Genomic DNA, 27323 nt, shown 5'->3' on the forward strand with positions numbered 1-27323 from the left:
AGGCTAAAACAAATATATATATATATATATTTTTTTTTTTTCAGTCTTTCTGAGACGGTCTCTCTGTAGCCCCAGCTGGTCTAGAACTTGCTATGTAGACCAGGCTGGCCTTGAACTCAGAGAGATCCGCATGCCTCTGCCTCCAGAGTGCTGGGACTAAGGGCATGTGCCACCACACTCGGCTTGAAACAAATAATTTATGGAAAAACTCCAAGAGGCAATCAATACAAGATAGTTGATTCTGAAGCACTGGGCAATGGACAAATCAGAAAACTATGCCAATAACAAATACAAGATAATCTCAAACAGAACTGTGTTTTCTGAAATTTACTAAAGTAGCAGAAAAGTATGCATATATGTATTTCTTTTCCAAGACTTTATTTTTAATTATGTGTGTCTGAATGTGTCTATTGTATGTGAATGAATATAGGTGCCAGTAGAATCCAGAAGATGGCACGGGATCCCTGGGAGCTGGAGTCACAGGTGGTTGTAAGCCACCTGAATGGCTGCTCGGCACTGAACATGGGTCCTCTGGAAGAACAATACACATTCTTAACCTCTGAGCAATCCCTTCAGGTCCCATGTCTAAAGCAGACATGGAAATAAGATCCAGAGTGGCTAGATCCCAAGCTCGATAGTGGCCAGCCAGCATGCATGGAATATAGACCCCACAGGTCACTGGACTACTTCATCGAAGGAGATGAGCTGCAGTGAATCACAAAAGCAAATTTCTCGATATTTTTTACAACATGGGGTTAGGGTGCACGTGGAAGGGTAGACATGATGGCTCAACAGGTAAAAACATTTGCTGCACAAACCTGATGGTCTGAATTTGATCCCTGGAATCCACGTAAAGGTGGAAGGAGAAAAGTAACTCCACAAAGTTGACCTCTGATCTCCAAAAGTATACCATACATGGGCATGTGCACACACAATAAACAAATAAAAATTTAAAAATAGAAGAGGGTGAGAAAGTTAAAACTAGTGTATGACTTATTATGAAATTCATGTTGCTCTCTATTAAAACGCAGATTTAGGAGGCATTCATTTAAAAAAATTTATTATTTTTATTTTATGTGTATGAGTGTATTGCCTGCATGTATGTGAGTGCACCCGTGTTGTGCAATGCCAGAAGTCAGAAGAGGGCTTTGGATTCCCTTGGAACTGGAGTTAAGGATGGTTTGTAGCCGCCGTGTGGGTGCTAGGAATTGAACCTGGGTCCTCTGCAAGAGCAGTCAGTGCTTTTAACTGCTGAACCATCTCTCCAGCCCCAGGAGACATTCATTTTAAAGGAGAAGAAAAGTAGTTAAACACCTTAGAGAAAATTAAACCAAGAAGACTATTCCTGGAAAGGTGAGCCCCAGTACATAACACGCAATCCTTATACAAAGTATGGATACAAGCTTCCTTAGTAAGTGATCTTTTTAAAAAGTCAACTGAGGCCGGGTGTGGTGGTGCACACCTTTAATCCCAGCACTTGGGAGGCAGAGGCAGGCGGATCTCTATGAGTTCGAGGCCAGCCTGGTCTACATAGTGAGTTCCAGACCAGCTGGGGCTACTGGGAGACCCTGTCTCGAAAAAACACCAAAAAAAACAAAAAACAAACAACAACAACAACAACAAAACCAAAACCAAAAACAAACAAAAAACCCCAGTCAACTGAGATGGGAACATTTATTTTGCATCTGAGATGTTTCAATCGATTCCAGTGATTTTTTTTTTTATTTTATTTTAAGATAGGTGTTACAATGTAGACCAGACTGCCCCTCCTGCCCCAGGCTCCCAAGTGCTAGGTTTATACACATGTGCTACCACACAAAGATTTATTCCAGTCACTTCTTGATCACCGAGACATAACTCTCTTTATAATAAACACAAGATTCAATCTTTTTTCTTTTTTATTCTTGGCAGTACTAGAGATTGAACCAGGGTTTTATGTATGCTAGGTAATTGCTCTTACATCCCCAGCAAAGAATGGTTTTTTGAATTGTATTTGAAGTTTCAATTATTCTGCCAAATGTGCATGAATTGTATTTTATTTGAATTAAACTTTATTATTTAATTATATGTTTTCTATTAATAATCTAACAAGCATGCACATTTTTCTTACTGAAGCTGAAACACAGGGCTGGGAATACAGCTCAGTGGGAGAGTTCATGCCAAACAGGTATCAAGTCCTAGGTACAAGTTCCAGTACCAAAAGAAAAGTCCCAGTACTGAAAAGAAACACAACACAGGCAAAGATCTTATAGTGACCATCACAAAATTCATCTACATATCATATTCAGTTCCTTTTCCCTAAGAACCAGAAAAAAATATTTTCAAAGCAGTCAGTACCACACAAGGAAACAGAGACTCACAAACACACTTCAACTGCAGTTAATGCTGATGTACATTCATGCACATTCACACCCACCCTCACACCTACCCACTGCCCCCCGCCCCCCGTACCTAAGCAATTATTCTGTGCCAGGCATAGATACTCATTTTCTCAGCCCCTCTTCCCCTACGTCTCACAAGATGATCCCCAGATGTGCTTACTGTTTGAGTGGAACTACCTTGTTTCTAAACAGCAGAGATGAATACAGAAAACTTACTGTTTTCTTATGAAAAAGCCTTATTTCTTGCATTCTAATCTTAAATATGCAGGTAGTTTTCTCTATATGAGCCAGTCTCATTCAGCAAAATTAAGAATGCCTCCCCTTTTCATTATGATCCTTTCCAAGCATAATACACTCTGTTATCCAAATTCTGAGGATATATGGCAACCTTGTTAGCTATTACGAACAATTTCTGGTGCTCAACCAACCAGCACATAGCATGAATTCTCCAGAGAAATGTAGTGCTTGAGATTTTCAGTCTCATTGGTTTGCTCATGTTTACAGCACCTCCAAAGATAGGAAAAAACAAACACAGGACCCCTGCTCTACACAGGGCAGAAGGGAACATGAATGAGAACCCTGGTAAATCACTTTGCCATCAACTTAATGCATGGCTTTTAGTGATTCAAAAACAGAACTGACAGCTTATTTCTACCTCTTTTCTGCCCTCCTCTAAATCAGAGGAGGGACTATCTCCTATCAGACTATCTCCTTTCGCTTTCTTTAATTTACACTTTCTGAAGTTTCACAGAGAACTTTCACTGACACTAAACAGGAGCCTGCTCAAAACACGGTTTCTTTTTCAAAACAAAAATGGTGTGCAAACGTTCTTAATGAGCTGTTCTTTAAAGCAACACTAGCAACAACATAGAGGAACCTATCATTCAACCAGGGAAGGGAAGAGTCTCTTCCCTTCTCCACTGCCAAGTATTTGGTAAGCAGTGAGCAGAAACAGACGGCTCCACAGGTTAGGAGAGCGCTAAGCGGCAGACTACATAGTTTCAGAGTCAGTGCTGCCTGAAGCTGACTCTAGCCCAAAAGCCAGCACACTGCCATGTTGGATGGCCTTCTGAAAGGGGCACAGTACCTCAGGAGCCGGGGTTTCCAGGGGCTCATTCTCCTCGCTGTCACTTGAACTGCTCTCACTCTCCGAGTCAGAGGAGCTGTCTGACTCACTGCTCTCTGATTCTGCACTACTGGAATGTGCTGATGCCACTGGTTCTGGAAGCGACTGTGGAGCACTGCAAAGCAACCCGAGGGTAAAATTAGACGATCAAGCAGAGTGGATTTCTTCCCTCATTGCCCTGGCCCATTCTCCTGCTCCTAGAAAGGAAAAGCCTCAATGTCAGTTATTCGTCCAGTGGAGAGCAGGATCCACAGCATTGGGATGAGTGAAAAACCTTCCAAAGTACTCACTAGATAACCACATAAAAGAGGGGCTTGTGGCGCTTTACTCTCAAAGAACTTGTCAAGATATTTTAAAAAAATATGTTAGGTGCTGGATATCTGATATCAAAGGCTGGGAAACCAATGCCAGATCATGCTGCTATTTTTTCTAAATAAAGTTTTATTAGAACATTCTTACATTGTCTTACAGGCCATCTGTGGCTGCTTTCATGCTGCAACAGTAGAGGGAAGCAGTTCACCAAAGACTTACACATTTGCAAAGGCTAAAGTGTCTAACTATGTGGCTCATTCAGTTTGCTGGCTCCTACTACCTATAATCTAAAAGAAAGGGGGTGAAACAAAGACTAGTGTGTGAAAGCCTCCCTGTATTCTCTATACAAGAGCTAATTAGAGAGCAACCAAATGCCAGTGAACACAGGTAGTGTTCCTTTGCAGGGTGAGCTCAAAAATGATCCAGTCACACTTCCTGGTGGAATTATAAAGAAGCCACTCTTTATGAGTTCCTGGGCATACACAACTCCAAGTTTTAAAAGCAGGCCATTAACTCTAGGGCAATGAGAAAGCATATGGATCACTGCTAGACAGTTTCAAATCATATACAACTTTAAAACCTTGCCCTAAAAGGTATTAGCTAAAGCAGTAAGTTCTTAACTACAACCCTGAAAGTCTCTAAACTTACCTATACTATCTCCAAAATAAATCTTTATTAAATAACACATAATAGCAGAATAAAAATCAGTGGTTGCAGATTTATTTGTTTGTTTGTTTGGTCTTTTGAGACAGGTAGCCTCAGCTGGCCTGGAAATCCTAGAACTCACTATGTAGACCAGGCTGGCCTTGAACTCACAGAGATCCGCCTGCCTCTGCCTTCCAAGTGCTAGGATAAAAGGCACCAGGCCTAGCTGACTGCAGTAATTTTAAAGCAAACACTCTACTGAGACCTCACCTCCTCATATAAAGCTCTCTATCAGCTCTGCATTACTTTCACACTGGTGCAGAGTTTGTCAGTGATAGTAGAAAAAGAAAGCTACTCTCAAGGGAACGCTTACCTCTAACTTAGCCCTGTCCTTTGCTTTCACTTTTGACTTTTCCTCCACTTTTACATTAGACTAATTTGTCATATTTTATGAGTCAACACGAGCTACTAGAAAGTTCAACAAAATTGGATATAAATAAACAAGCTGAGCATACAAATCAGTGGACTAGAGAATTAATGGGCTTCCTCTACCATTAACTATATCATCACTTCTGACAAGCAAGTTCTTACTGGTAACCTTGTCTCTAAGGAGATGAAGACATCACAAGACAATAAAATAACTTAATTCTTTGTCCATGAGAGAAAGGTATTTGTCATCTTAAATTATTAGATTTAGTACCAGGAAAAAAATAATATAAAAATAGTTCAATAAATTTCTAGTTTCAAAACTCAAAGCATTAACTTTTCTAAAATATGGCTGGCTTGTTTAAAGGTGAAAACAGTGCCATTTCCCCTCACACTAAAATGTACTAGAGGTCATATTTTAAAGAAGCTAAAACTGTTTGAAAAGTCACACAACTTAAAAAACAAAAAAAGGAACATTGGAAAAGAAGTTATTTGAAAACACAGTCTATCACTTTTTAAATTTTTATATTATTTTTATTTTATGTGTATGTGTGTATTTCCTGCATGTAGGTAAGTGCGCCTGTGTTGTGCAATGCCCACGGAGGTCAGAAGAGGCTATTAGATCCCCTGGGACTGGAGTTACGGACAGCTGTTAGCTGCCATATGGGTGCTGGGATTCGAACCCAGGTCTTCTGCAAGAACAGTCAGTGTTCTTAGCCACTGAGCCATCTCTCCAGCCCCTAAAAACACAGTCTATCACTTTCATAAATATATGGGTTCCTAGGTCTAAGTTTTCGAATACTACTCACACAATATTGATAGTAAACTTGTTTTAAGCTTATTTTTAAATTAAAAAAAGGTTTTTTTTGAAAGTCTCACTCTGTAGCCCAACATGGCCTCGCCTCGAACTTTCTACCCTCCCACTCAGCCTCCCAAGTGCAGGGATTACAGGCATGCATCACCATACCTGGCTCAATTTTGTGTACACACATGTAAATGTTTGTGTGTGTGCACATTTGTATAATGATGCACACGTACATGTGTGCATGTGAATATGGAGGCCAGAGGTCAACATCAAGGTCAACATCAGGTGTCTACCTCAATCACTCTCCATTCATCCATTCATTCATTTGAGGCAGGGTCTTCCTGTAGCCCTTGCTGGCCTGGAACTTGCTATGTTGACCAGGCTGGCCTCAATTTCATAAATCTGCCTGTCATAGTCTCCCCAGCACTGGGATTAAAGGCATGCACCACCACACCTGGCTTGCACTTTATTTTTGAGAGAAGGTCTCTCACTAATCCTGGAGATCACAGATTAGGCCAGACTAGCTGGCAATGAACTCCAGGGAATCTACCTGTTTCCACCTGCCCAGTACTGGGATTCCAGAGTCACACCTGGCTTTTCTGAGGGTACTGGGGATTTGAACTCAGGTCCTCATGTTTATTAACTGAGCCATATCCCTAACCCCTTAGCTCAAAAAATTTTAAGCTCTAAAACAATGATATAGGCGGTTGCAGGGACTCTTACTTTTATACGGTTAATAACTTCCCACTAGCTCTTAAGTGTCTAGCATTTCCTTCAGCTGTGACCCTGCATCATCTTCCCTTTCATGAAGCTATGAAAGTACTAAGGTAAGACTTTGCCAGTTTCTGGACAAATAGAGAGAAAGGTGCAGACAGTACCTTGGAGGAGCAGATGAGGAGGGAGGCTTCTGTGGGGCCTAGACATTCACAGGAAGGGGAAGAAGTTCCGGGAAAGAACAAAAAAACAGGTTAGGACAAGCAGCTCGGATATGTCAGATGGATTTAAAAGAATTCTTGATCTCACCAAATGGTCAATACTCACTTGTTCACTGTCACTGTCTTCACTGTCACTGAGCTGTAGGTCATCCTCGAGCATGCTGGAATGAGGAACAGACAGCAGAGAATTTGAGAGAATTCTTAATGTTTTTTATCATGTAAATAGAACATATGACACAGGAGGAGGACATACTGAAGGATTTGTTTCTTTAATTCACCAAATGCATTTTTCTGGAAATAAAAGCTTTACGATTTTAACACGGAAGCCAGTTCAGGTAAGTCCCTTACCCTGCCAAAACCCAATCTTTTACATGTTCTGAACACTACGGCAGAATTTCTGACAAGTAGTTCTTGTCAGCCCTAAGGCTATGCCTTCAACCTGTACTCAGCAAGGACAGGGTCCACACAAACAAAAATAATAAATTTCAAAGAAAAGAGAAAACATATACATAGAATATACACTTGAACTATTTTCTTCCATAGTCTCTAAGTGGAGAAAATAGATGATTATTCCTTCTATGAGTTAATGTTGAATGACTATAAAGTACTTAAACTGTGATACGCACATAGAAGAATTAAATATACAGCAAGAGATAAGAGACTATTAAGACAACAGTTCCCTTCTGTTTTTGTTCAAAGGATATTATTAATATTGAGAGCTGTTTTTCACAAGCAAAAAAATTTCATTCTCTTTTGTCCACTTGGAAACAATGATCCACTGATTTGATTAATGATATAAATGGCACTGTTGTTAAAGTATGATTGTGTGTGTGTGTGTGTGTGTGTGTGTGTCTGTGTCGGGGGGGGGCTCTTTTTGAAATAGGGTCTCTAATGTAGTAACCCCAGCTGGCCTGGAACTTGCTATGTAGACCACATTGGCCTCTCTGCCTGCCTCTGCCTCCAAGTGCTGGGACTAAAGGCGTGTGCCACCACACCAGGCTAAGAAAGTATGTTTTGGGAGATGGAGAAAAGATTCGGTGAAGAGCACTTCTTGCTCTTGCAGAAGACCCAGGTTTAGTTCTCAGCACCCAAACTGCAGTCAACAACCATTCAAAACACCAGTTCCTGGGGATCTGCCACCCTCTTCTGGCCTCCAAAGGCATTGCACACACATGGTACACTACATGCAGGCAAAACACTCATACACATAAAAATAAGATTGCTTTAAAAGAAAGTATGTTTTAACTTCACTGCTATAATTTTAGTGGGAAAAAAGTCATCTCATTTTCTCAAACTTACATTAGTATACATCTCTAAGCACTCTAGCTTATGACAAACTTTAATATTAAAATAAAGTTTCCCAAAATGCACAAGTTTTCTCAAAACTGAATGCCTCCCCTTCCATTCTTGGCTTCTTTCATACAGAGCCCCAAATATCAGAGGAAGGAATCACTAATTGCTCTCTCACACTTCTCCCCAACTTTATATGTAGAATATATAAATAGAATGACTATTTTAAGAAAATGTTATAAGCAAAAAGCAAAAAGCAGGAAAAAAAAAAAAAAACAAACAAACCCTGAGTATTATTGATGTTCCAAGAAGCAAATTAAAAATCATTCAGACCGGGCTGGGCATGGTGGCACACAACTTTAATCCCAGCACTTGGGAGGCAGAGGCAGGCGGATCTCTGTGAGTTCAAGGCCACCCTGGTGTACAGAGTGAGTTCCAGGACAGCTGGGGCTACAGGGAGACCCTGTCTCAAACACACACACACACACACACACACACACACACACACACACACAAATCATTCAGGCTAAGTGTGGTGGTGCACCATTTTAGCCCCAGCACTTGGGAGGCACAGGGAGGTGGATCTCTGTGAGATTGCAGCCAGCCTGATCTTCCTAAAAATTTCAGGCCATCTGGAGCTATAGGGAGACCATCTTGAAAAATAAAAACAAAAACACAACAAAAAAAAAAACCAACATTCAGTAGATCTAAAAGTACTTCAATAATTTGATCAATAATTCCTACTGCAGCACCATTGAAGAAATAATGCTTGGTTCCTTTGGGAAACCTTGGTAAAATCACTATATTTTCTAATAAAAATAATTTCTAAAACTTGGCTTTTCAGTAGGGTGTGGTGGTGCACGCCTTTAATCCTAGCACTAGGCAGAAGCAGGTGGAGAAGCTCTATGAGTTCAAGGCCAGCCTGGTCTACATAGGGAGTTCCAGGCCAGCTGAAGCTACAGAGGGAGACCCTGTCTCAAAAAGACCAAAAAACCCCAACAACAACAACAACAACAACAACAACCACCACCACCTTGGTTTTTCATAAATGACCACCTACACGCAATGTGGTAATTCTGCCAAGGAACTATTTCATTAATACATGTGCTAAAAATCTTCCTCTGATAAGTTTCTTTAAAAAAAAAAAGTCGTAACTCATAAATTAAAGCTCTTGCTCAATGTTTATCAAATAGAAGCTAAATTCATATTTTAGCATGATTAGAAAACACAGCCTTCAGTCACAGGACTTGGCAATTGGCCATCAGAATGGTATGCAAGAAAAAGTCATTCAGCCGGTTTGCTGCTAGGTAATGGCTTGGCTGGGGGACACACAAGAAAAATATAAAAGGTATTATTTTTGGAAAAACATTAGGTATAATACAACCAGGGAAAAAAAGTCTGGCTAGCAAAATGTATTCAGTATTAACCACAAACAAGAAAACTACACACACAGTCCTTGTTTCTTAGTTACTGGGCTTCTTTAGTGTAAAAATAATGTTTCCTTAATTTCCTATACATGAATGATCATATAATCCCACCACTTCTCACCAAAAGCAGAGGATTAAAAATGGCTTTTATGTTTCTCCCTCACTACTGAATAACTAATTTCCATGAATATATTCTCCTAAGGTTAAGTCAAGGTATATAAGAAAAAGTTTTGAATCTTAGCTCCACTTACTATTTGGAAATAGCAGGTACCATGAAAATGCTATCCCAGATTCTGGAAATTTCTCCTTTAGGGAGCTATATTATATAGACTGAGAAGACAATAATAAAATATGTCTCTGATATAAAAGCTATTTAGAAGTTAAAAGAGTGGGGACAGTACTGAGAAGGAAAACTGCAAAAAGACTTCTGTATTTCACATAGTCAAAATCTGTGAGTGACATTTATTTAATAAAGAATAAAAAGCCATGTGCCCGTGAAATGACTTAGAGGGTAAAGGTGCTTGATGAATGAAGCCTGATGACCTGGGTTCGATTCCCAGCCCTACATGGTAATGAGAAAGAACTGACTCCTGAAAGTTGTCTTCTGATTGCCACAGCAGTTCTGTGGAACTCAGCTACATAACAGACAGATAAGACAGACAGACATATGTGAAGCCAAGCCTGGTGGCACATGCCAGTAATCCCAACACTTAGGAAGTAGGGGCAGAATCAGGAGTTTAAGGTGATGACTCTCAACTACATAGAAAGTTAGAGTTCCTGGACTACATGAGATTTTATCTCACAAAACAAACAGAAAGAATCAACATATCTCATGAGAATCAGCAGACAGAAGAACACTGTAGGTGTCTGCTGACCCAGTCAATAGTAATAGTAACCACAAAACCTTCCAGAAACCAGTTTACAGGATCATCAGAATGTGAGTGACTCAACATAAACAAGCATGAGAGATGGGCAATAAGGAGTGTTTTCAAGTGTTTAATAAGAAAGACATATTCCATCTACAGATTAATTTACTTAAAAAATCACAATCAAGTCTTACTTAATACAGAAAATTCATGAATACCATTATGACTTTTCAAAAACAGAATCTTTACAGTTAAAGGCGATGGAGCTTTGTCACAGGTGAAGGATTTTTAGAGGCAAGGAGCAATATTAGAGTCAGCTGCTATAGTCTCATGGCCGTTCCATGAGCAAGAATATTTAAGGCTGAGCCCAGCTATCTGTGAAAGACTGATTCTTGAACATGGAGAATGAGATGAATCACACCTGGATAAGTACCTCTGTGCCCACTAAATGAGAATTGAACTCTCAGATCTAGTCTTGTTCCTGCCAATCAAACCTAGATCAAGAGAGCAGCAGTCCCCAAGGATATACTCTCCTCATCAATCACGAATTCTACGGCAGATCAAGTCCATATCTACCCTCATCGTTCTCAGACCTACAACATGACACATCCTAAAGAACTGGCTGAGGGCTGGGGCTGTAGCTGAGTGAAGGAGCACTTGCCTAGCATACATGAGGACTTCCCAAGGTTCAATCCCTAATAGGGAGAGAGGAAGAAAAAGGGGAGTCCGGGGGAGGAGAGGGGAGGGTAGAAGAAAATGAGAAACTAGAGCAAGTTAAGTGAACAGCAGCATATGAGCAGCAAAATAGAGCTGTTCCCACAGACCATGTGGTGGCATGGGATGCAGAGTCCATTCCATCTGGTATGAGATCTCCTTTCTCTGGCCAGTCTGTAACACAATGATTAGAAGACCTAACAGAATTAAATCTAAGTTCTAGGGCCTACTACAAGAAAGACCTCAATTTAGCATAAAACAATAACTATGCTATTAGAATAAAATTAATATGCTATTTTCCCCTATGAAAATAACTTAACTTTAAAGCTTATATAATTTAACTATCAAATACTTAATATCAGTTCCAAACTCCAAAGCAAACCAGTTATCTCAAAGCTTATAGCACCTTATGTCCTACTCCTGGGCTGTTCAGAAGGAGCCAAGCTGTTTTACGATAAAGTACCTCTGTAAACTACCACCTAGGTTTAACCACATTTTACATTATAGGTGAGGTCAGCTCTGCACTTGAAAGTACAAACAATCCCCCAGCCTCTCTGTACACCTGTGTTATGCATTCTGTTCATCCAGCAGAGTGGATAGAGCCAAGTGCAGGTTCTAGCACGTTTCCCTTAGTCACCCTGTGTTGTTACTGTGTAGAGACACATAGACAAACCTTGCTTTCTTTTCCATTTCTTAGTTCTGGGCTTTCCCAAAGCTCTCACTGTCAATATTCTGAAATACTAAGGAACCCTAAAACTAATGAAATAAACATCTCTTGACTTAATATTTCTTAGTCTATGTTATTTGAGAAAAAGCAAGTGAAATCAAGCACAGTAATTATTTGTAACTAGTAAGTCGTGATCATAGTAGTTGGTGTATTAAAACAGTACTATTTCCAGAAACGGCCAATGAGCAAACAAGAATGTACGTGGTTACTTAATCTCCCAAACTGAAACTGAGTTGGGGATAGATGGGAGTGTTGAAGGAAAAGGCAGCGGAACTCCAAAACATAACCAGGATTCCCACAATTTACAATTCAGTCAGACTTTGGTTCATTTATTTTTGGGGTACAGGGTCTCATTTTGTAGCCCAAGCTGTCCTCAAACCCCCAATCCTCCAGCCTCAATATTTCAAATGCTAGGATTTCAGAACCACCTGACTTCTAGTTTATTTTTGATATATGGCAGAAATAAGGACCACAAGTTCCTTATGAGAGATGATGAGATGCTACAAACTATGAAGAGCATGCTTCATACCATAAATGAAAAAGCAGATCTTAAGCAGTTATAATAAAAAACTGAAAGGGGCAGAGAGGAGGAGGAGGAGGAAGAAGATGAAGAGGGGGAAGAAAGAGGAGGAAGAAGAGGAGGAGGAAGAGCAGGAGGAGAAAGAGGAGGAATAGGAAGAGTAACAGCAGCATCATCAGTACCAACAATGATCCTTATTCTCCATCATTAAATACATCTACTTTTCTTCCTCAAATAAATAAAACATTTCATTCTGTATGTCCGTTAACAAATTAACCCTGGATTCTTAATTACTTGAAAATGAAGAATACCCTTTTCCAATAAGTCAGGTATAGAGTATTGATAATTATCAGGACTGTTCTGTGGTGATAAAGGTTATTAATGTAGATAGCAAATATATAAGCAATCAGTACAAATGTATGCTCCCTCTTTCCAAACAACTAAAGAACTGTAAGTAGTGGACCAAAAACTTAGTGCCTAATAATTTATAAGATTTATACATGATGTCATTTCTACAATTTCCTGTTGATGATATTTATCAGGAAATATACTTTCAGTTAGAGCTGCCAATGAAATAAAGGACCTAAGCAAAACACTCTCAAACAATATGGCTAATTTAAAAAAACCAGCAAGTTGGGCTGGAGAGATGGCTCAGCGGTTAAGAACATTAGCTGCTCTTACAGAGGACCCAGGTTCAATTCCCAGCACCCATATGGCAGCTAACAACTGTCCCCAATTCCAGTTCCAGGGAATTTGACACCCTCTTCTGACCTCCGCAGGCACTGCACAAGATGGGTGCACTTACATACATGGAGGCAATATACTCATACTCATCAAATAAAAATTAATTAATAAAAAGTAGCCAAGAGCACCCAAGTGAAACACCCTCAAACAATGGAAGTTTTTTGTGGGGGGGTTGTCTTTTTGGAGACAGGGTCTCCAGGTAGCCCCAGGTGTCCTGGGACTCACATAGATCTGCCTGCCTCTGCCTCTCAGGTGCTGGGATTAAAGGCATGTGCCACCACACCCAGCAGAAGCTAACTTTTAAGAAGACAGTGAGAAAAAAAATTAATTTTCTTAGGCTAAATATGATATAAATTAATTGGGACAAGTAAACCGTGTCATTAAACTTCATTCTGAAGGACATTTAGGGACTAGGGATGCAGGCTTACACAGCATGAACAAGGCCCTAGATTCAATCCAATGTCCAGCACCACAGAAAAACAAAACACAAGCAAGCAAACGCAGGAAAGCCATTTAGGGCATTTCAGCTGAAATTTAAGTCCTGATATGATTATTTAACATTACCTTTTAGCATGGTATTTAAAACCTAGTAATATCTTCAGAGGAGCTGAAAACACTGTTCATTTACAAAAGTATCAGACTTCCCCTAGCCTCCATTAACTGCCCTTCCTCCACATCCAACTCCGGGGACACTCTGAAACCCAGTCTTCCCTTTTTCAAATGCAACTTTGCAAGCAAGTAAAACTTCAAATGGCTGAAACAACTGATTGCTATCCTTTTTTCAAAGAAAGGATTGCCTTCAGGGGCAATAAATAAATAAATGAAGGGAAGCACCTTCCTAAGGACAGATTAGAGGGGGAGGCGGGGGGAGAAAGGGCAGTTACAGTAACAGTATGAACAGCTTTATAGCTTCCAGAGCATGAATCCAGCAGCAGCCCTCCTAACTGCTCCAACACCAGCACTGTAGTGCATCTGGACTCTCAGAAAGGAAACAGCCTATGATTAGTACTTTTTGTCCTGAAACTACACAGATCTACATCTTGGAAAGAAAGAAGACTGCAAAGCCAAGAGCCCTTAAACAAATACATCCTCACCCAAACGTGGAGGCAAACAACACTAACACCTTAGCAATCAGTTACCTGTAGAGCTTTGTAGAAGGATTCACTATTTGAGAAATAACTAGAGCTTTACACACACACACACACACACACACACACACACACACACACACACACACGCAATGTATTCAAAACTACATTTCTTTTATACACACATTCTGCTACCACTTTGCCAACCCCTACTCAGACAGATACACGACTGTTCACACTGTTCACAGCTTTTTCCTCAGTGTTGGGGCTCTAACTCTTCCTTTTAATGTTATTAATTACTTCAAGGTCTAGCAAGATGTAGATTGATTTTTTTAAGCCACGGTATAAAGAATCCCATGATTAATAATTCTGGCATACAAATGGCATCGGACTATCCCTCTGACACTCTACCTGCCACTCGAACAGCTTAACTGCACATCAGAAAGCCCGAATGCTGACATTAGATCACATAAACTCAGCAGCACTAAAAGACTTGCCCTACTAAATCTGAAACAACTACATTTTATAAATTGAGATGCCATGCTCATCTAGTCTCCATTAAAAGCAAGTTTGTAACAGAGATTCCTTTTTCATGAGGTACATTTCAATTTGACACTTACTAATATCACTAACTCCACATCCCCACCACGGCTGTCTATACAACCCATACTATCTGCCCAGCCTCAGTCACACTTCCTCCATTGTATTACTCCTCCCTCCCAATCTCACCTCCCCTGGTCTTGTGTTTAATCCTTTCCTTGAATTTTTTTTAAAAACAAGGTATCCCTGTAGCTGGCCTCAAACTTGTGTAGTTGAGGCTGGCATCAAACTCATCAAAATCTGCCTGCCTCTGCCCACAGAATGCTAGAACTAAAGGTGGGCATCGCACATCCGATTCTTCTTTGAGTTTCTTAAAAACACCACAAGCAATCTTTTCAATTATCACCAATTAGCAGTTTTTATAAAGAAAACACTTTATTAAAAAAGTGTTTTTTATAAACACTTGTATAAAAAAGTGATGGCCCAGTGGTTAAGAGGACTGGCTGCTCTCGCAAATGCCTCAGTACCCTTATGGTGGCTTACAACCCTGAAACTCCCAATTCCAGGGGGTCTGATGCTCTCTTCTGCCCTCCACAGGCATTGCACGACATGGGTGCACTTACATACATGCAGGCTATACACGCATACACGTAAAATAAAAAAATAAAAATATTTTTTAAAAGAAAACAGTCAACCTTAGTTGCATGTGGGGGAAGAGCTAGGGATATGTAAGCTGAGAATGCCTTGAGGCACCTCTTGCCATTTTGTGTAGTTGTCACGAAGTCACAGGATCTATATTTGAGTGTGGAGTGTGGACTTAGCCACTCTTCTGTAAATAAACCCCCACCCTATGCTCTGTTAGCAAACCCAATAAACTCATTAGGATTTAAAAAAAAAAAAAAGACAAAGCTAATGGAAACCTTCATTATTCCACAAAGTTGACCCCATGTTTGCAAATCTTTTGGTCTTTGATTTCTTATTCCTATTTTCCCCCTTAAACTTCATTGTATATGTATTTTTATGTAACCTGCTTCAAGTTATTTCTGGAAAAATGTGTTAAAAATTGCCTCTCTTTGGAATAATAAATAAAAAAGAAGAAGAAAACATTCTGTGTCTCGAGATGTAAGTACATTTGCAATCAACTTTCAGCATCCCTGGTTTAAAATGTTACTATACTGGGGGGACTGGAGAGATGGCTCAGTGGTCAAGAACACTGGTTGTTGTTGCAGAAGACCCAGGTTCAAATCCCAGTACCCACATGGCAGCTAACAACTGTTCAGGGGATCCGACAGCCTCTTCTGACCTCCGTGGGCATTGCACGACACAGTTGCACTTACCTACATGCAGGCAATACACACATACACATAAAATAAAAATAATAAATATTTAAAATGTTACTAAACTGTTACCAGGAGCGCTCCCCATTTTCTTACGTAGCAGTCTTCACAAGAAGACTCCCTCGCAAGCCTCCGAGTGTTGGGGGGCTAACGTCAGCCTACTCACAGGCTGTTTTTCAGGTGTAGCACCCAGTGCCCTTCTTCCTTTACTTTCACAAACCCAGAGACACAGCTTCTTCCTTCCCTTGGTACAGCTACTCTGCCCAGTCTGCTCCTGCTGTCCTGAGTGGGACCTAACGACCTGGGCTTCGACTACCCTCCTGAATGACCCAGTGACAACAGCCAGTTCGTTTTGCTGCTAAGGCTTGACCTCCAACCTTTACAAACAGGTACAGGGTATGACAGCCTGGGACAGTCTCACAGCTACCTATCACCATGGGTCTAGAGCTTCTAACCTTACCAGCCACTAGCTAGATTAAAAAGCCTCTTCCTTTCCTGCACACAGTCTAAAGCCAGGGATTCACACTGCCAGAGTTTAAGAGCCCAAAAATTCCCCCCAAAGGAAAGGGAAACACAAAGGGTGATTGGCATAGGTTTTGTAGTTTTTGTTTTTTCAAGTAAAGGACATAACAAAAACTCTTCATCTACCAGGACAAATAAAATACTTTCTGATCACAAAAAAAAATTCCATCCTTCAAACTAAAATAATTAAACCTTATCAAAAAATTAAACTTTATCAAAAAATATCTCAGGAGATTGTTAATTTTCCTATGGTGAAATGAAAATAAATCCATCAAGGAGCTGGACCTTGGGAACAAGGACTTAACCCTGTCTCTTTCAGACCCAGCGGTATGTAATAATCTCTCAGCCTCAATTGTAACTTTTAAACTAATCCATAGCAATGCCCACCCTCCAAAATACATGCAATATTGTGCTGAAAAAATAGAACTGGACCTGAACTCCAGGAACACCTGCAACCTCTGTGTAGCAAGTCAGTGTGTTAGTGACAGGTCAGATACCACAGAGGGAGAGGGGGCTGAGAAGGCCTCCTCATTCAGTCCCTCATGACCACTTCAGGGAGGAAAATAAAGAAACACTAATTCAATACTTTTAAGAAATAAATAGAGGGCCAGGTATGGTGGTGCAGGCCTTTAATCCCAGCCCTCAAAAGACAGAGGCAGGCAGATCTCTATGAATTTGAGACCAGCCTGGTTTACATAGTGAGTTCCAGGCCAGCCAAGGCTACAAAATGAGACCCTGTCTCAAGAAAAAAGAAGAGAAAGAACTAAAGAAATTGGGTCAAAATGCTGAATTAAACCTCTAATATGAAATCTAAAGTGTTCCAAAAACCCAAAATACATCTAGACTTGCATGGTCTTAATAAAGAACCATGGTAGGAGAACTAGCTCCTTATCATAAAACTAGGCCAGAAAAATGGCAGAAAATTTCAATCCTACACATCCCCCCAAATTTAATTCCAAAAGCGAAAGCTATTTAAGTTTGAAGTTTTACTATGTTCCACAGTTAATGCACAAGTAATACCTCAAAACCTTTCTGTCCAAAAACCCAGATAGCACATTCTCCTACAGTGCATAAACTTTCAATAGAACTTGATCCAAACATAACCGTGGGTCATCCCCACCCTTTACAGTGCAGCAGTATTTTAGGAATGTCATCAACTGAAAAGGGGGGAACAATCTACAAAATGGACTCCCACATGAAATTTCAATGTCATATCATCAACTTTTTACTTAAGGAAAGTGTTTTGGTTTTGGTGGTGGTTGTTGTTTTACTTACGATGTTCCTTGCTGGGAATTAGGGTGGGTTTTTGAAGGTGTATCATATTGTTCTGTGGGGGAGGAAGACATAGTCAGCACAGGATGACATGTATTTATAAGACTATTAGCTGTAAGTTCCCTTTTTGCTGCTCGCCACCTTTTACCTAAATTCCCATATAAATTCTGTTGGCCAGAGTGCTGACCACTGCACTTGATACAACTGATCCAGTCTCAGTCTTATAAGACATCTATGGTACTAGGAGAGATAGGGCTCTCTCAGAAACAAACAAAATAACAACAATAACAACAACAACAAAAAACAGCTCTTAATAAATCAAAACTACTTGAAAACAGGGTTTGCACGTGCTGTGCCAACTTGCTGATGACAATTGACTGGGCTCCTATGGACACACTCAGACAGTGCTGTGTTCACATCCCGCCTGGCTTGACTCCCAGGTCCATCCATGATTGTACAGCTTCTACCCACCTGACCCTCCATGATTCAATCTCCTATGGCCCAATTCATTCACTCAGCAGCTATTTATAGACTGCCTGGGAGACAGCAACATGTGTAAGGCAGATGCCCAGTCCTCAATGTGCTTACAGTGCCTGAGGGACATGCAACAGGCTCACAAATATCTACAACCTAAGGCAGTGTGAGATAAATATATATGCCGCTTGTGTAAATTTACTGTCCTGGGTATCCAGAGACTAGTCACTCTATTTGTAATGACCAAAAAAGGCTAATTACAGAAAGAATGAGATGGATGAGTCACAGAGGATAAGTGGGATTCTGACAAAATGACTGCAGGTAGGTCTTCAGGAAGAAGTGAAGAGAGATGTGGAAAAGCAGAGGAGCTAGGAACCAGGTTTGTCAAGGATGAGGCTGGGTGTATGGGGTATGCAGTGACCAGCAACGGCTACGAGTCAGGTTCAGAGAGCTCTGAATCTAGGACAGGAAGTTCAGGAACACCACCAATGATTTAAGCAGGGGCACAACACAGGGGTGTCTCAGAAAGTCTCTAGGTACTACACTACCTGGTATACCCTAAAGGGAACAGGAAATGAGGCAACATTCCAGCTTGAAGGCAGCTGCCTGTGTCTAGACATGAGGTCAGGGGACCTAGCAACAGAATCAATGTAGAAAGGAAATAAGGTTATTTTTCAGGCAGGGGTAAGGGGCTCTTATCACAAATGTCAGATGGACACCCTTGCATATTTGTAGTTAATCACTTTCTCCTTCTGGGGGCAGCAGCTCTTATATGTTCCATTATTTCAAATTACCTTCCTGCTGTCTAGATAGCTAGAATTCCACTTTAGAGAAGCGTCACTCTTCTGACCATTTAAAAGACCCTACAAGTTCATATTGATCAGGCTCCAAGTTGGAAATCCTTAGGCAGCCGTGTTGGATAAACTCAGACATAAGCAGTGAACACTCATGTAAAATTCCTATGTTTCTCCAGACATCCAAAACCTATGAACTGAGGCCAGTAAACCCAATGTTAGACACATGAATTCTTCTGCTGCCATACTTTCAGAAATGCATGCATACCTCACCCCTTCCTCATCAACAAACAACTAGGTTCCAGGCCACAAAAGTCACATTCTCATCAGGACAAAGTTACCCAAATACCAAGAGACAAAGTGGCAGCCCTACTAACAATGGGAGGCAAGCAACTGGTGAGGTAACTAACACCTACAGAAGTGTGACCAGTGACCAGTGTGAGAAAGCATCGGAGTCAAAAAGGAATCATACTACTGTCCAGGCCAATGGGGTGATTCATCCCCTGGTCAATAAGGAGCTTACAAGTTCATTCTCAATCAACCCAACAGTTAGGTGAATTAAAGGTTCTGTCTTTCTAACAGCTGGGCATGGTGGTGCATGCCTTTTAGCCCGAGACAGAGGCAGGAGAATCTCTGTGAGATTGAGGCCAGCCTAGTGAGTTCCAGGTCAGCTGGGGCTACAGGGAGACCCTATCTCAACAACAACAACAACAACAACAACAGCAACAAAAAAGAAAACCCAAAAGATTCTTTCTAAATAAGAGCTAGCAGTCACAAGTCATGGCCCAAGGGAGGCATGTAATCCAGGTCACTGGAAGTTCAAGCAGATGGGAGAGAAGGGCAAGAAAGAGGAAAAAAGGCACACAGCAACTCTGTCTACAGCTGGGTTGGCACTCCACTTTCAGAGCTCTACTGTTCTGCTGGTCATGTATCCTTGGATTGACTGCCAAAGTGTTGGGAAAAAATTCTTCCAATCTCCCAATAAAGTCATCAATTTCAGTTAAAAAATTTTTTTTGCAACTTATACAATACCAGGGTAATATAATCGGGGTACAGGACAGACAGGCAATTTGGTTCTGAGTTCTTTGCAAAACAGTGCTCCGTATCTCTAGACCAAGGAACGGTAAGCCTGGTCTATCAACATCAAGTTGGGTTTCCTTTATATGCCTTGTAAATTGTCAGTAAAAACACGGGTAAGCCCCCATGAAACTTTACTTACAAAAAATAGCTTCAGGGAAGATTTGACTCCAAACAATTTGTTCAACTGTGTTCCAGAGAGGAACATTATTTTGGTTTTTTGTTTTTCCTTTTATTTTGTTTGTTTGTTTGTTTTGAAAGAGGGTCTCCCTGTAGCCCCAGCTGGCCTGGAACTCATATAGACCAGGCTAGCCTTGATCTCACAGCAATCACCTGTGTCTGTGTCCCAAGTGCTAGGATTAAAGGAGTGCTGGGCTGTTTTCTGTTTTTCTAATCTTTTTCCTTTCCTCACATCTTTGCAATTATAGCAAGAAAAATCATCAAAGAAAAAAATATACAAGAAGAAAAATGAAGTTTGGAGATTTAAAGGCAATCATTTCTGTGGACATTTACAAACTCCCCTCCCTCAAGCCATGCATACATATAATGAACCCAACTGTTAGCCTTTTTGAAGGGTAGGGCTTTGTTCCTCAGCAATCATCACATCCTGCTGCACATTATCTTTACCTGTGGAAGTGTCTATTCCCCTCAACATGTTCTCATGAGCTAAATGACTGAAAATATCCTAGTAATCTTTATAAGGCTTGATATGTTATGCATATATAATCAAGGCACAGACATGTTGTCCTAAGGGGATACTAGTGAAGAGAAAAGTTGGATCTAGTTAACTTTCTGAATCCTCCAGAATTTATAGTCCATAAAAAAGGGGCCCAGAAAAAGAAAAATCACATGGCAGACAGATACAGAGGAGCTAGAAAAGCTAAGCACTACATTCCTTAAACACACACACACACACACACACACACACACACACACACACACACACCCTCCAAAAAACAAATAAAAACAAAATTCTCTCACAGGGCTGGAGAGGGAGGAGGAGGGGGAGGTGGAGAATGAGACCCCCCCCAAAGCTCTCTAGCCAGCCAGTTTAGCCAATTGATGAGCTCTGGGTTCAGTGAGAGACCCTGTCTTAAAAAAAAAAAAAAAAAGGTAGTGAGCAATTAAGAAAAACACTCAACACTGACATCTGACCTCCACATGCAAGTACATACATCTGCACTCATACACACACATATACCATTCACACACAAAATAAATAAATCAAAGAAGAAAAGAGAGTACATGAAGTTATCAGAAAAAAGTGATGGGGCGATATGGGAGGAGTTGGAGGGGAGGAAGTGGGCATGTATTTGATCAAAACACCTTATATACTTATATCCCTATATGAAATTCTCGATAAATTATTTTTTTAAATCTCTAATTTTTTTTAAATAAAAATACAAGAATGACACAAAATACTGCAATCTATCCATGAATCCAATTCTTGAGATACAATTCTCAGAGAGTCCTGGTCAAGATAACCATGTGTCAAGTAATATCAAATAGTTTTGTATTATTTGTGTTTTGTACTGTATTAAAACATCTTATCTTAAATTGCACCTAAAGAATGGGCTTTCTTACCTATTCTTTGAGGGCATGTGTTACCAATGTTTCTATATTAAATTGGTTAACATTTATAGAACAATGTTTTGTTCTCTAATGTAATACACAATCCCAGACATTCACTTACTTTGGCTTTGTGTTGCAGAACTGATGTGCTGAGAATCCTAGGAGAGAGAAAACTTTGTTATTAAAATTGTAAGCCTTACAGGTCTCAGAGCAATACTGTGTAGGTTCTTTATTAAAAGACAGTTTCATCAAAGTCTAACAGAGAAAACTGGCAATGACAGTGTAGAGAACACCTGTACTACTCACTACCACATGCATCCTACACCTCACATTTTGCTGTGTGACAGTCATCCAGCCCTCTAGTCAATCATCAATCATTTTTGATGCACAAGATGAAAACACTGATTAACCTGATTTCTACATGAAATGCATTCACTGCTTCTCTCCTTTCCTAGAATTTACTTTTTCTTTGGTGTTGAGTGAAGAAATCTGTATAGTTTAAAGCTTTATGTTAAAGCTATTATTAATGACTCCCCATTTTACAAAAGTATCATTATATAAACTAGATAGAATATCTAACTGTGGTAAATTTGGGTTTGTGGAGATCAAAAAATCTTCTAAAAACAGTATCACAGAAGGAGTACCTATAAACATATGTGTGTAGCAGGCCAGACAGAACACAGATCTGAATGTGTTCTGGATATATCCTGAAGCTTATTCAAAAGCACAAGCCAAAAAGAAAAAAGAAAAGATGGCTGTTTTAACATACTGTTCAAAAAAACAACATAGGTCAGAAGTTCATTTGCTCGCTATGAAACACACACACGCGCACAACCTCATTCACTAGTGGTAGCTGTTTGAATCAAAAAGGAAATTTAGGAAGTATGGGACATGCAACGTTTGTGTGTAGGTGTGCATGTATACATATAGATGCATGTATGCAGAAAACTGACAATATACTTCATTTAATTTCTGTCTGTTTTCCCATCTCCAGAGGAAAAACCCTCAAATGATAAAATGGACTGAGAAGTTTTGAATGCTGTTAAGAGGCAAAGCCCAATACAATTCTTGGGTGTTCTTAGCAGTGTGAGTTGAGAATAAACTATTTGAGGGCATTATAAAGTATTGCAGAAGCTAAATTTTGACCTTTAGCCTAGCCTCCCCCTCCCCGCCCCCCAGCCTTCAGCCAGTATTACTCCATACACCTAGCTTACAGTCACACCTCATACTTTTCTAATGTGGATGCTGTGCCTGTCATATTTAAGGCATTACCTTTGTGGGGAAAGGAAATTTGGATGGCTCAGCTGTACTAGGAGTATGTATTGCTGTCAAAGGAGGAGGCCATGAATGTGTCATTTCCTGGAAAGAGATTTGGAAAAGGAAGAAAAGCAAATTAGAAGTGGAACATTCACTACCGGTTTAGTTTGGTTTGCTTGAGTTTGTTTTGTTTTGAGGCAGGGTCTTATTATGTAGCACTTGTAGGCCTAGAATTCACTATGTAGACCAGGCTGGCCTTGATCTCACAGAAATCTGCCTGCTTTTGCCTCCCGAGTGCTCAGTGCCAATTAGTTTTGAACTTAAAATGCAGGGTGGATTGGTGGTAAGTGGAAAGTGCAATCTTAGAGGCCATTTTACTTACTTTTAAAGCCAACTCCTATTTGAATGAGCTATGTTTGAAAGCTGAATCTCTCCAATTTACAAAACTGACAAAAAAGCAGCTGAAGAACAAGGGAGCAGAGAGTGGAGGGATGCAACACTGAGCACTGCAGCGCACATGGACCTCAGCAGGGCTGCTGGCAATGCTTTGGAAGCCACAAGAGAAGCTGGGAAAGGTCTCCCTCATTGCTTTCTTTCTCCCCAAGTTCCTTACTGTACTTCCTGGAATTACTGAGGTTCAAAGGAAGAAGAACTTTCCTGTTTGACTTAAACAAACAAGTAATTCAGGCCACTTGTTCCACTTGGGAGAGTTCTAATAGAGTTGACCCTTCCCTGATAACACTATTATCACATAAGAGCCTCTGAAGGAAAAGGCTTTACAAATGATTTTTCCTTTTTATTACCAAAAGCTTAATTTTTACTCCCTATTTTCTTGGTTGAAAACAAGATCTCTAAAACTTACAAGTTAAAATGCTCTTAAGCATAATCATGGTATTTGGCTTTGCTTGAAAACTCATGAAAGGGGATGGAGAGGTGGCTTAGAGGTTAAGAGCATGGAATGCTCTCGCAGAGGACCCAGATTCAGTTCCAATCACCCACATGGCAGCTAAAAATTGTCTATAACTACAGTTCAAGGGGGATCCAGTGCCCTCTTCCAACCTCCCTGTGCATTAAATGCACAGGTGCACTTATACGCATACCAACACTCACATACAAAAAAATTAAATAAGTTTTTAAAATGTTAAAGACTTATGGAAAAATAGGTATTGCAGATAAAGGTGTAATCACAAACATGCATGTGTGTATGTGTGTATGTATGTATGTATACATACACAAGCACACACATACACATACTTTTTTTTTTTTTTTTTTTCAAGGTTATGCCGTCAACCCCGGCAGTTATTACGCATAAAATATAAATAAATAAATCTACAAAAAAATCTATACTTGTCAGATGTATGGGTACCCACTTTGTGGAAGCTGCACTACAATAGGGCTCTGCTAAGGCTTCCTCACGTCCTTAGAATAGACACCTACAGTTCAAAGAGCCAGGCTCAACTGTGCATGTGAATTCCTACTGGTTTATTTTTTTTTTTTTTCCTGGAGCTGAGGCCTGAACCCAGGGCCTTGCACTTGCTAGGCAAGCACTCTACCACTGAGCTAAATTCCCCAACCCCACACACACTTCTTGAGAGGGCTAAAATGGTATTAGAGATGTATTTTACAGATGGAGAAACTTTTGTATTTTCAGATTTAAAGAAAATGAAGGACCAAATGATGGGGCCAAAGCCCTGAAGATGAAGGCTGAGCAGAGTAGAGGTTATAGGTCTCTGTCTTCCCAGTGTAAGGCAAAGAAGTCCGTTGTACATGGTCGGTCACTCTGCTCATTCCACTGCATACCACACTCCACCCTAACTTCAGTCTTTTCAAGGTGTTACTTCACTCCTCTCTTCATCAGAATGCCATCTGTGCTTCTCAACAATTGGAGGTGGCACCTAAGTAAGGATGTGTAGCTCACCCTGTACTTTTTCCCTGGCCTTTCCCCTGTGCCACTGTGGATGGCCACAGCCACAGGAGAGACTCAGAAGACCTTGTATATGATCAACATAACTGATGAGGGTATGAACACTTTTTGTTAAAAGTTACTCATGCCTTACCTACTGCAGGCCATCTGCTTTGCCCAGTACACAACAGCAGTTCTGTACCAAAATATACTGGAAAGAGGAAGCACTCGGGAGCCAGAGACCCCAGCTGGATCCTGACTATCCTGTGTTGGCCAACAAAGTGGCTGGGCATTGTTTCTCACGAAAAGATAGGCTATTGTCACTTATTTTTTTAGAGGTAATTTAAGTAAAGTACACAGTGTCAGAAAACACTAACAGGAACATTGCAACTTTTAGAGGATGAAGGGGGACTTCTTGAGACAGGGTCTCACTGTGTATCCTAGATTACCCTCAAAGTAGTGATCCTCCCATCTCAACCTTTGGCGCTCCAGTACTAGAGTGTGCACTCCAACCTCAGTATCATAACTTTAAACTGAAAATGTAGATTTCGAGGAGTTTCAATATTGCAATGTGAGCTCTCTGCTGTTTATTCCGTTAACAATACTTTAAGGTATGGAAATAATTAAAATGCTACAATGTAAAAGCATGTAATAATTAACTGTAGTGCTTGAAAACAGCATCCTATGTTTTCCAAGAATTTCTTAGAATTGTGATGGTATCTATGACTTTTAGCTACCAATTATTCCTAAACAGCATCCATTGTTCTTTCCAAGGCCTAAGGCTATACCCTAGTAAATTAGGCAATTGGAAAGTACATAAATTCTTTGAGACTCTTAAGTGGCTCCTTGGTAGTCTGAAAGAATTTATACACTTCCTTAAATGCCTTAGGCATTAGGAGAATTGGGGCCATTAGGAAGGATGCAGCTGACCAGGCAGGCAGTCCTAGACCCAGGCTGTACTGGGGACAAAGCTAAACTGAGGCATCTTCCCCAGCCCCACCCTTCTAGGCCCAGAGCTGCCTCCTCACTCCTCCTGGCTCATTTTTCTCCAGACACACTATGTAGCTCTAGCTGTTCCTCTAAAATGTCTACTTGTCTCACCTTACAACTTCCACTCACCCTTCCCTCCAGCTTTGTTCTCTGGCCCTATCACTGCATTTTGACCTTCATAAAAGCAAGGACTTTGTCCTCTTTGCTGGCATTCCAACACTTAAAAAGTATCTGGAGACTTAGTGGACATGTACTGAACAAACAATAATGCTACTCCTTAGGATATCAGCACCACAGGAAGGCTGCACTGAGGTGATTGTCTATCCATATTCCAAAACTACCACAGTTTCTTGGGACCATGCCACTCAAATAGAAAATTCTAGCTATTTCTACAAGCTTGCTGAGGACCCCAGTGCAGAACCATCTGCTGGTTGTTAGCAGAGTTTGTGTGCTATCTGAAAAAGGAATAGAATACCTTCCCGTCATCAGAATACTTTTATCCTAAACACTGCCCCAGAGAACCAAGGAAAGCTGACATCAAGCATCATACACCATCTATACTTGAGTTTCACTCTTAGGAAACTGTCGGCTGCCTCTATCTCTCATCAAAAAGATTCATGTTTGGAATCCTGACAATCTGAACAAACTGTTGGCACAAAGAAAAGAATGAGAACCTTGAGAGAGAGGACACTGGATCAGGACAGGAGAGAGCTGCAGGGAGTAAGGAGATCTTCTGCTAACTCAGAGCCTTCATCCTGCTATAAGTAAGCCAAGCCCAGGGAGAAGATGGGATTTCATGAAGCCACAAAGAGAAAGGGCAAACTTAGTTCTTTTGCTCTCTGGCTGGCAAAAAGAGTTCTCCACTTTTAGCAGTTCTAAGAATGCCTCCTTAAAAGTAACAGGAGTAGCCGGGCGTGGTGGCGCATGACTTTGATTTTAATAGGGAAACCCTGTCTCAAAAAAACAAAAAACAAAAAACAACAAAAAAAAGCAACTGAGGAAACCCTAGCTACAAATGAAGAAAATGATGGGCACACTGTCCAAAGATCTGGTCAAACTCCATTTCTGGTTGGGGGGGGTTGCTTTTTGAGACAAGGTCTCCCTGTAGCCCCAGCTGTCCTGGAACTCTTTATGTAGACCAGGCTGTCCTGGAATTCACAGATTCCCACGCCTCTGCCTCCCAAGTACTGGGATTAAAGGTGTGCACCACCACTCCCAGCTTGACCAACTCCGTTTTTGTCAAATATTCACAAATGAAAGTAACCAATATCCATCTTCATTGGTTGCAAACACCACCATCAATTAGTACTTTGCAATAAAGAAAACGTTTGAGTAAATGTGCATTTTAGAGGAAAAAAATTAGCAATTAAAGTTAATAGATACAAGGTGTCATAGCACTTCAGAAAAATTAAACTTTCCAATAAAAGACAGAAAATATCATTAAGATTAATACAGAAACAAATTATAAGCCACAGAGGAAAATTAAGAAGTACACAAAACCCTCAGTCATCACAATTACTGCATTCAAGCATTAAAATAAGCTCTAGATTCCTGGAAATCCAATCTAAAATGGGTCACA

At 40.5% G+C, this 27323-nt stretch overlaps 1 protein-coding gene across 4 annotated transcripts in view; it reads right to left on the minus strand.

The window, feature by feature from the left end:
• Positions 1-27323, minus strand: part of Aff1 (AF4/FMR2 family member 1) — a 136843-nt gene that overhangs the window by 31068 nt on the left and 78452 nt on the right. For all 4 annotated transcript variants that reach the window (XM_008851746.3, XM_029555306.1, XM_029555304.1 and 1 more), the window contains 6 exons: positions 22867-22953; positions 21716-21752; positions 17681-17732; positions 6737-6791; positions 6574-6611; positions 3469-3622 (listed from right to left, as the gene is read on the minus strand). In XM_008851746.3, the coding sequence (XP_008849968.1) occupies positions 3469-3622; positions 6574-6611; positions 6737-6791; positions 17681-17732; positions 21716-21752; positions 22867-22953 (423 nt within the window). The remainder of the gene's footprint in view (positions 1-3468; positions 3623-6573; positions 6612-6736; positions 6792-17680; positions 17733-21715; positions 21753-22866; positions 22954-27323) is intronic.

Source organism: Nannospalax galili, unplaced genomic scaffold (assembly GCF_000622305.1).
Source record: "Nannospalax galili isolate Female #2095 unplaced genomic scaffold, S.galili_v1.0 scaffold405, whole genome shotgun sequence".
Taxonomy (NCBI): domain Eukaryota; kingdom Metazoa; phylum Chordata; class Mammalia; order Rodentia; family Spalacidae; genus Nannospalax; species Nannospalax galili.